General features: G+C 34.4%; 1 protein-coding gene across 1 annotated transcript in view; it reads right to left on the reverse strand.

Moving 5' to 3' along the window:
• The window catches only part of MEOX2 (mesenchyme homeobox 2), a 59,324-nt gene that overhangs the window by 4,224 nt on the left and 44,727 nt on the right, over positions 1 to 10,373 (reverse strand). The window contains exon 2 of the mRNA XM_035318628.1: positions 9,309 to 9,481. Coding sequence (XP_035174519.1) covers positions 9,309 to 9,481 — 173 coding nt within the window. The remainder of the gene's footprint in view (positions 1 to 9,308; positions 9,482 to 10,373) is intronic.

The following is a 10,373-nucleotide window of genomic DNA, read 5'->3' on the forward strand; positions in this document are numbered from 1 at the left end:
GGGGGAGAATGTGAATGAAAGAAAAATAATGAAATTCATATATGAGCAAGAGAGGGAAAGAGTGGATAACGAAGTGAACTTCAAAAATTATTGAACACTTTTCCCAGTGAAAAAAATAGTTTGTCCCATTTACTACCTTTGAAAAAAAAAAGAAAGTCCTTCTAAAGCAATTTTTATATATACTGTGACAAACTTGACATTATAGGAGCCATTTTATTCTGTTTTAGTTAGCTCCAGCAGGAGCCAAGGGTGCTCACCACCTCTCAGAATCAGGATCTGATTGCCTATTATTTATTAAAATGCACTCCCTCTTCTCCACCCTCTGACTATCACAGCTTAACTGTATAGAGCAAGCATATGTATAGATGGAAAACAAAGGAAGTGAAGGGAAAAGAATAATATTAAAGATGATGGTAGCATTAACAGCTGTTTCTAAATCAGCACTTATGAGCTAGTCTATTGAGCACATCTGCTTATTGGCACGAAAGCACAGCTTCTTTTCCCTTAGTCAACAAGTTGTTTAGCATCTGAATCTCCACTTCTGCTGATGAGACTGTTACTTAAGATACAAGTAAGATTTCACATTATGGGTGATGTACAAAAGAAATATTTTTACTGTGAACAATATTTTTAAGGAGTAGTCTGAAGGAATCATGGGACTAGATTCAAAAGAAGAGGGCTGATATTGTTGATGTCTACATTACTAAAGTTATTAATATATACTTAGGATATACAGGTCTTTAGTAGGCTTAAGAGCCACACTATGTTCTGTCTTGCCATGTATCTTCAATATAACTTCATGATGTGGGTGGACATCAGTGTATCATTTTGGTTCCAAATGAGCATATAACCTCAACTTCTGATCTAATACTCCTTCTTTCCTGGAGCCCTTCAGTCACATTAAAATTAAGAATAGTTGCCATGTTCTGTAGCATATTTCATCTTGATGTGGGATTTTAGCATTCTACAGTTATAGAGAAAAGCTAAACAGATATTTTCTACCATTAATTGTTATTTCTTAATAAAGACATTCTTGTCTGATAAATGAATGAATGACTGAATTCAAACAACATAACTACCGCAGTTGCAGTATGTTTTCTTTTTTCTTTCAATAAATATATATTTCTCTTTCAAAATGTTCTCTTCTAAAATCTTATCTAAAATTAAGTTTTCAATTCCAGATTTTAGTGGTATAAATCCCAAACGAGATTAAAATTTAAGGCATTGATACCTCACAGACCTGAAAAATTAGAAACAAGAGGATTGCACCACTCAAGACTGTTATTTTGCTATAAGGGATACATATTTCTAAGCATGAGTCTTTGAAGTCTGTATTCCAAATTCCATGTGTTTTATTAGTTGTTTCAAGAAGACCAAATCACTAAGTCTTTTAAGAGTCCTGCCCCAAGTCAGCCATTGTCCTTTTTCTTTTATTGTTACTTTTTAAAATCTATCAATTGACTTTCCTCTAATACAGGTAAACTTAACAACAATCATTCTGATTTTTAATAAATGAAAAGTTTACTTCTGGACTTTCTTTGGCTTTGAAAATATTCCTGTTATTTTTTGATAGTACATTTATGCTGCCAAGTTTTAAATAAAGTGAAATTCCTGAACTTTACAGAAATCACTGGTGTTATACAGCTGAAACCTACCTTCTAAATATATAGACAGCATTTTCATAACAATTTATTCAAAACACTGATAAAAGCAAATAGGAATATGAATAGAAAAAAAAAAAAAAAAAAAGGCAAGTTTATTTTTCCTATTTAGTCTATGAATAAAAATAAGAGCATCATAGAATGACAGAATGGTTTGTGTTTGAAGGGATATAAGTTGCAATTACCAAATCTAAATTTAAAATTATTTTTAAAATTTAAGTTATTAATTTAAAATATTTATAGAAATAGTAGCAAGAGTTACCAGTTTAATAACTAAAGATAATATGAGATTTTAAATAGTTTGATACATGGGAGAGTAAGTTAACGTAGTTAGTCTTAAAAATCTTAAATATATTTTAAGTCTTAAAAATCTTAAATGTATTTTAAGTTTCAAATCAGTTTAAATATATGTCTGAGTATTAAATATATTTTTAGTTATTATAAAATAGTACAAAGTATATAAATTGGAGAAAATTAACCTTTCTAAATTACTGAATGGCACCAGAACCTTCTGATTAAAATTGATTTAGTCACCTTCTCATTGCTCTGTGTTACGTTACAGGACTTTGCACTGAATGCACACAAGTGCTTTGCAGCAGCTGCTGGGAAAAAGGGGAGTTTTGGCAGGTGCACAAAGGACAGCTGGAACTTTTGGCTCCCAGGAAGGTGTAGGAGGGAGTCTGGTTTTTTGTTACATAGAAGTCAGTTGAGGTTTGGGTACTGCTTAGGTGATACATTCTCCTTTTTACCTCCCACATTTAGACAGGGATGGAATAGACATTATATTTCAGAGGACAGCAGAGATAAAAGTATTTCGTTCAATTTTCAGAAGTCAGCACTCAGTTTATTTCCCTCAACTCCATTCATAGAAGTGTTGGCTCCTCTACCATTGATCTTCAAAATTCATTTCATGATCAGAGCTAACAACTAACCTTCCTTATTCAAAACCTCTCTGTACTAGGTTTCAGGGTTAATACACTTTTAAGGTTGCTTTGTTCTTCTGACTTGTTGTACATAATCTAAGGGAGTATTTTTGACAAAATTAGTCTCTCTGCTTTGTCCAGAGGCAAAGAGGCAATCTGTTCTGCTAGAACTCCCTGTGCCTTATTCTCCTATAACACATCTTTTTGGGGGTCTACCTTCACTCAGTTCTTTGAAAATATATTTAAATCTACAAAAGAAACACATGGTAGAAATCTAATTTGTGGGGAACATCATCTTGAGCTAAACTTTGCCTTTTCTTTGCATAGACACCCACTTGCATTAATTACTCACATGCATAGCATTTTATTTCATGAGATAAAAAAATCTAACTTGCATTATTCTGCACCCATTTTGCACAAGTAAACTGAGTGTGAAAGTTAAAATGCAGTGTATAATCAAGACCAGCTTTTAGCTGAGTATGCTGATGTTTTTCTCTGCTACCACTTTATGATGAGGAAAGTTAAATAAAAAGGAAAGTTAAGAAGCTGACTCAGCAGAAAACAATCTACTAGCCCATGACAGTTCTTTGGGACTCTCTGACTTTGGAAACCATCTCCCTGACCAAGAGAGGCAGCCTCACTTGTATTCGTTTAAACACAGTTCATTACTTGAATTCTGGAGGTTGTTTGTTTCTTTGTTTGTTTTTCTTTCCAAAACAAGCCAATACTGAGTCTTTTGATGATAAACTAGACGAAAATCAACATCCAGTTTTAAAGCTAATAAACCTCAAGAAGCTGCAGCTATTTTCAGCAGGGCATCCCTGAGGGGAAGGAACTAGTGAAATTAGAAAGAAATTCTACAGTTTTTCAAATTCCTGCATAAAAAATAAAAAATAAACAAAAACAAACAAACAACAACAACAAAAAACAAATAAAAGCAACAAAACCAAAACAAAACCAAAAAAAAAAAAACCTCCTGATTTCTTTTTTCTTTTTTTTTTTTTTAAGTGGCCATAAACGACAAACCTATCTCCATCTTGAATGGGTGAAAAAACAAGCCACATCTTCCTTAGACTTGTGTTTAAGAAAGGGTTGGGTTAGGGGACAGCAGTCTTACTTTGTAAAAGTAGCCATATGAGCTGCTGATATTTCTGTCTATATCACATACATTGCTTGGCAGAAACAGTGGTTTCTCCCCACCCATAACCTCATGGGGTTTCTCTGCAGGTGTAGGGTCCATTCACAAGTAACAGCTTGAGGCACTTGGATCTTTGCACATGGAATTGCTTGTTTGAATTCAATCAATACTGCAAAAGTAAATATATTGTTTGTAGTTTTGCCGTGTACATTTTTTTTAAGAATTACGATACAAATCAAAATTATGCACAAGATATAATTACGTTTGCTAGTAGCATTCTTTCCTAAGAAAGAACAAAGTGAGTTAGCACAGTAACTTTTACTGCTGGTTTTTATATTGCTCAAGACAAGCACAAAGGTATTACTGAGTTTTATTTTATTAAGTGTTACTCTTAACAAAGAGTGTTACTCTTTGTTTAAACAAACAATCCAAAGGATTTCAAGCTACACAGGCTCATTATTATAGTGTATATATAGAGTGCTTAACAAGTGGAAGCTTGGAATGAGCAGCTGCCTTTCAGAGAGGATTTGACAGCACAACCAATCAGACAGATATGGTCAACTATGTTATATCAACCTACACTTTCATTTTGTTTGAAAATACACAGGGAATAATTTCACCACTTAGAAATCACCACTTAGAAATCCAGCTTCCTAAATTGGGAAGTTAGGCATGCCATGGAGAGATGTTCATGGAGAGACATGGACTCCTCCAGAGGTGGTTCAGAACAAGTGGCCAATCGAGGGGTTTTGAACTCTCTGGTGGAGCCTTTCTCACCGCAGTAATTATTATCCTATCACTCAAGTTCAGTGCCTAAAAAATGCTTTGATTGACCTCATCTGAGCTCTGCGATGCTGAAAAGGATTTTAATCAAGTCACTTGTGATCCAAGATAACCTTTGTATGGGAAAAACCTTTCTAATGGAAATTTTCTCTTATATTTATAATTGTAACTATCTAATGTTCCAATGTGTCCTATGGCTCCATTGCCCTAGGTAATCTGTCAATATTGTCCAAAAGCATTTAAATGATAATGATACCTGCTTCTTGTTCTCATAGAAAGGGACATTTAAAAAATTCTTCCTTTGTCACTCTATCAATGTTAGTATGACATATGTGGAAACCAAAAACAGATGCAAAAGCACTCTTAATTTTGACAAAATATGTTTCTTGTCTATGCAAAATCAAAGGTTTCAGGCATTTTATAAATTATTGGTGGCTTCTGGGTGGATACTAGAAGTTGAAGTTAAGAAGAAAAAAACCTTCTCATTGCCATCAGCAAAATTTAATCTGACTAGGTGGGATTTTCCATTTATGTTGGCAAACAGAAGCATTACGTATTTGGACTGTTTATTCCGGTAACCTGAGCTAGCCTGAAGAACTGCAGCATAGCTCTTTTGATTAGCTCCATGAAAAAAGATCTTGTGAGGTGGAAAGATCTCCTACTCTTTCTATATTTGGCAGGATTAACTCCATAAAAATGTCCATTTTGCCACGCCTCTGATACCCCAATGCAGCTGCTTCCTCTCTTCATCCCACAGCGAAATATTAAAAAGTTTGGATGGAACCTTCTCCAAGTTTATCTACAAAAAAGCCAAGAATGTACTTGTCAAGGTTACAAATATCTAGGGAGCTAGCATAGTTTTTCATCTAACTGGCTTTTCAAAATATAATAGAGGTCTGCCAGCTGAAAATTATTAACTGCCGGTTGAGCAGGGATTGTGAGTGCACTCTATAGGAGATAGAGCAGGAATTATAAGTACCCGTACTGCTGGAATTCTTACAGTACCCTAATAAAGCCATTCTACCACAAGATGTGCTTATAATGCTCTCAAAGTGCACTCTATATCTAGGCATTTGAGGCACTTATTTTATTTAATTATCCTGTCTTTTAACTCAGGTTTCCTTTTTAGCGAGTGATAGGATTAATTCCTTTTCTTAATCCATATGCTGTGTTTGTGCTTTTTTTTTTTTCATGATTACTTTTGTCATTGCCATTGCCATGAGTCATTTATGTTTGAATTGATCTTGTAAGTTGTTTCAAGAGTTAAATGGAGCCTTACTTTGATGACTGTAGAAAACTTTAATACCCTTATATAGCTTTTAATATGGTCAAACATATGTTTTTTCTACAGCTTGTTTAAATGCCAGAAAGGTAATTATGAAGTGTTAGTTGGTCAGTGCCTCTTTTGAGCTGCAACATATGGTTGAAATTAGCACTATAGTCGAGAAGAAGACAGAGCTTTTTTGAGATAATAGGCTCCATGATTTCTCTCTCATCTTGGGAAATAACTGAAAGTTGTAACTTTAGGATGACCCAACAATAGTTTACTTCGATTCATTTTGCTCCTCTGACCTCTTAATAATATGATGGTTGTCATTAAATAAGAATTAAAATAAGAATAAAGCAATGATGAAAACACTAAATATATATATATATCAAATACATATATATATATATATATATATCTCATAATCATAGAATATCCTGAGTTGGAAGGGACCCATAAGGATCATCAAGTGCAATTCCTGAATATGCTAGAATATGCATTTTGGTCTCAAACCTAATTTCTGAGGCGATATACTAGTTTGCATGATAACCACTGCTATTTTATATCATTCTATGTTCTGCCACAAGTTTCAATTCTCTTTGTGCAAACTCGGTGTTTCATGAGGAATCAAGAAAGTTTGCAGCATTAATAGGTATAACAGCCTGTGATGAGACAGATATTATAACTACTCACAAGTTCAAAATTCTTGAAGAAAAGTACTGCCTACCCGTTAGCATTTTTTGCGATGCAGCCTTTGAGGTAAAAATAGGCTAGGGAAAGTGTTTCAGAAATAGTAATTCTCTACAAAGGCTATGTCACTGAAGAGAGTGATTTGGGAAACCCCATCAACATATTTTAATTTAGTCATAATTATTTTTAGAGAACAGACTCTTTTCTTGTATACGATTGGTATCAAACCTGATCTCCTCAGCTGGAATAGCTACTAAAAGAAAGTAATAACAGTAGTACATAAACAAATAGGTACAGTTATCCCATTCAAGAATAATAATTAATTCTGCTAATGATGAAAAAGACAGGTCCTGCATATGAGTTCAGGTTCTTCACTGAAAAAGAAAGAAATATTAATCTATCAGCTGGTTTATACTGGAGGGGTGTTTATGTTTGGTTATTTTATATATCACTGAAGCATTTCTATAAAACAAGTATGCAAAAAGATTCAAGCCTTTTGATTTACTGCATTAAGCTTTTGAAGACTGCCATATACCATGCAAACCTGTGCCCAGTTCCATGCCTATTCACACTATTTTCCCATCAAAGCAAAGTATTTGATTTCAAAAAGAGACATTTCAAACTGACTACATTGGAAGTGACAACATGACTTGGCTCAGTGTGATTCAGAAACTGAAAACTATGCACAGATTTTTCTCTCAATTTTCTTTTTGTTTTGGATTAACAATATAGTTTTTATGCTTTTTTTTTTTTTTTTTTTTTCCTCTAAGAAATTTTATTGTAGCAAGATATAGAACTGGGTAAATATTTTTCCTTTCATAAGTAAGGGTGACTTTAAGCAGGAAGACAGGAAGGAAGTCAAGAAAGCAGGAAGGAAGGGAGTTATCTCTAGCAGCTCAGTTATCATTCAGATAATCTGGAAAGCAGAGAAGAATTACATTAGATAATTAGATATACTAATTATAATTCCATAGAAATTATCACAATTATCAATATAATGAATAGAACTGACATTATGTGACAACCAGAAAACAGCAAGTGCTCCCATAACTTAGATGAATTCTCCACACTTGTGTTGCATAGGCTGCATTTTCTCCCCCAGAGACAATATTAAAATGCTTTAATTTTTCCTCCTTTAAAATAGTCTCGTCATACTACTCAACCTGACCAAAGGAAAGAATAAAGAATTTATCAGGGTGAATAATTAAATTCCAGGCCAAATTCACCACTGCTAAAAATGAGGGTATGTTTTCTGAAGTCAGCTGAATGATTCCCATAAAATTGCACAGCAGATATTTTTAATTTTGTTGTTTCTCAGTTCTATAAAGCCTTCACCATTTTCACTGAGATTAAAATTAATTCCTCCTCCCCTTAGCTGTCAAAATGAGGTGTGGAAGTTAATTTAACTGCCTCGGCTAACCTTACTCAGGTGAAATGAAAATGAAAAAGGCAAAATTTGATCAGTTGATAAAAAATCATGTGCTTTATAAACATAAATATATCTAAGTAGACTTAAATGACCCAGTGGAACCTGGTAACATCTTCACATCAAACAAGAAACTGCTGGCTTCTTCTTGACAAGCTGGAAGGGAAAGGATTTCTCTAGAAACCTTCAGAGAAACTGTTGTTTCATTCACTTGTATGACTGAATGAGTGTTCATGTATAGAAAAGGATGGATTCTAACTGAGATGTCTATTTACATAAGATGTTAATGAAGCTCAAGGCAAATGATTTAAAAACTTCTAGAGTTCACAAATCATGGTGTTATCATCAAATATGGTCAGCATAAGTATCTGCATATATAGTTCTCCAGATATTCACCAAATATTATTATCACAATAGGGTGATCTGATGATTATACACACACATATACATTGACATCTCTACTCAATGTCATCTTAACACTTTCCCATTAATACACCATCAACTTACTCACTATCTTGAGCAATTCCTCAATCTATCATGGATTCTTGAAGACAGGAGGATTGTCTATCTATGGGCAAAGGTCTTTCAATTTCAGTGATAAAACAGTACGTAACATTTCATCAGATTTGATGTACTTGGGTCCAGTATTCTAAATGTTGTTAATAAAATACATTTTTAAAATGTTTATATTGGTGTAATTACTATTTGAGATGTGACTTGACTACCCATTTACTGTGTTGTGATAAGGTTCTGAAACACTCTGGTACATATTTAACATGAATATTTCCATTAGAAATCAATGTGACAACATGCATGATGAAACTTGAGCATGTGCAGAAGTGTTTCCCATGACTAGGGTTTGGTGAGCAGGAACCCAGTAACAGTGATAAGAAATTCCTTCTCCTCTGCTTTCACAGCACAGGGTAAGATAAAGTGGTTAAAAATGCTTGTATTCCAGTTTTGCTGGTGTTCCCATTCTTGCTGCCATCTGGAAACAGGATGTTCAGAAACTCTGGACAAATGGCAACTGAATATATTTAATAGATATAAACAAGATGCTCATATTTGTTGCATGCAGTCAAAATGACTGCTTGCACATGCTGTACTTGGTTCTACCACTTTTTCAGCCACATTAGTGTAGACAGACTAGAAAAGATGTGCACCAGTTTAACAGATATATTACTTGTGCCTTTGTTTTCCATCTCTTTCTCCAAGATGAAACAAGTCTGTAGCTGGTAAATGTAAAAATAAAAAAACGCTTGCATAACAGATAATAGACATATCTTTTTGGTATAAACAGTCAATCTGATATATTAATATATTTATAATTAACATAAGAGCTCTGCTCTGAAAAGCTACTAACCACTAACCATAATAAATATTGAGCAAGTATTTGAAGTTCATTATTTTGCATCAGTACCTGTCTTTCAGTGAGGTCAAGGTTTACTGCTATCTCATACCGCCTCAGCCTGGTCAAATAGTTATGATGAGCAAATTCCGCTTCTAGCTCTCTGATTTGTTCCTTGGTGAAAGCTGTCCTTTCCTTCCTGGGTTTACTGTTGACCTCTGACTTGTAGTTTCCTTCTTGGGAATCTGGAAAAAAAAAAAAAAAAAAAAAAAGACATTGAAATATTGAGAAGTGTATAGCTAAATAAGAAACAATCTCAAAGTCAACATGCCTGCCTTCCACATAAGTTAAATTATTCAGACTTTCTTCTCAGAAACACAGCTTTGCCTTTATACCTATGGATGCTGCCCTGCAAATCAGGAAAGCAGTAGTAATTGTGACAGACAGGAACTGCTGCTTCCATTCATACACATCAAACATTAGCTCTAAAACCTTGCAGTGTTTCATTTCCTTAACAGTTCTCTGTAGAAGTCCTGCAAAGCTTCAACTCTTTCCCATTTCTGGCAACTCTCGGTGCATCCAGCCATTACAGGATGTGCATCTTTTGAGTATTGTTTTAATGAGTAATTCTTCAAGAATTGCTAACCTCTATCATTTCACTACTACCTTAAGCCAAAGCTCTATCTGAAAGAGTACACTTTAAGGTTTAGTCCTGTTTAGTCCTGTTTGTGCCTTCAGTGAAAGAAAACAGATAAACCATAGGAAATTTGACAAGCATCAAAAAGAAAACAGTGAGTACACCCCATGTGATAATGGGGGACCACACAGGTAAGGAGGTTATGCCATAGCCAGTGTCAGTATAAGAAATGTCTTACTGTTACAGCTGATGACCAAAAAATATTTTTGGCCACAGTCAAAAGAGCTTTTCTCAAAGTTTCATAACCATCCTTCTAGTTCCTTAGAAAGAGGTGCATTCAGTCCTGAGACAAATTACTGCACTCAGTGACAGTCATTCAGTGGCTGTCAATGAATTCTGTTTAAAACAGATCAAACTGTAAAGAAAGAGAGGGAGGGAGAGAACAGAAGGAAAGAAGGAAGGAAGAAAGGAAGGAAGGGAGGGAGGGAGGGAGGGAGGGA

This window comes from Oxyura jamaicensis, chromosome 2 (assembly GCF_011077185.1).
Source record: "Oxyura jamaicensis isolate SHBP4307 breed ruddy duck chromosome 2, BPBGC_Ojam_1.0, whole genome shotgun sequence".
Taxonomy (NCBI): domain Eukaryota; kingdom Metazoa; phylum Chordata; class Aves; order Anseriformes; family Anatidae; genus Oxyura; species Oxyura jamaicensis.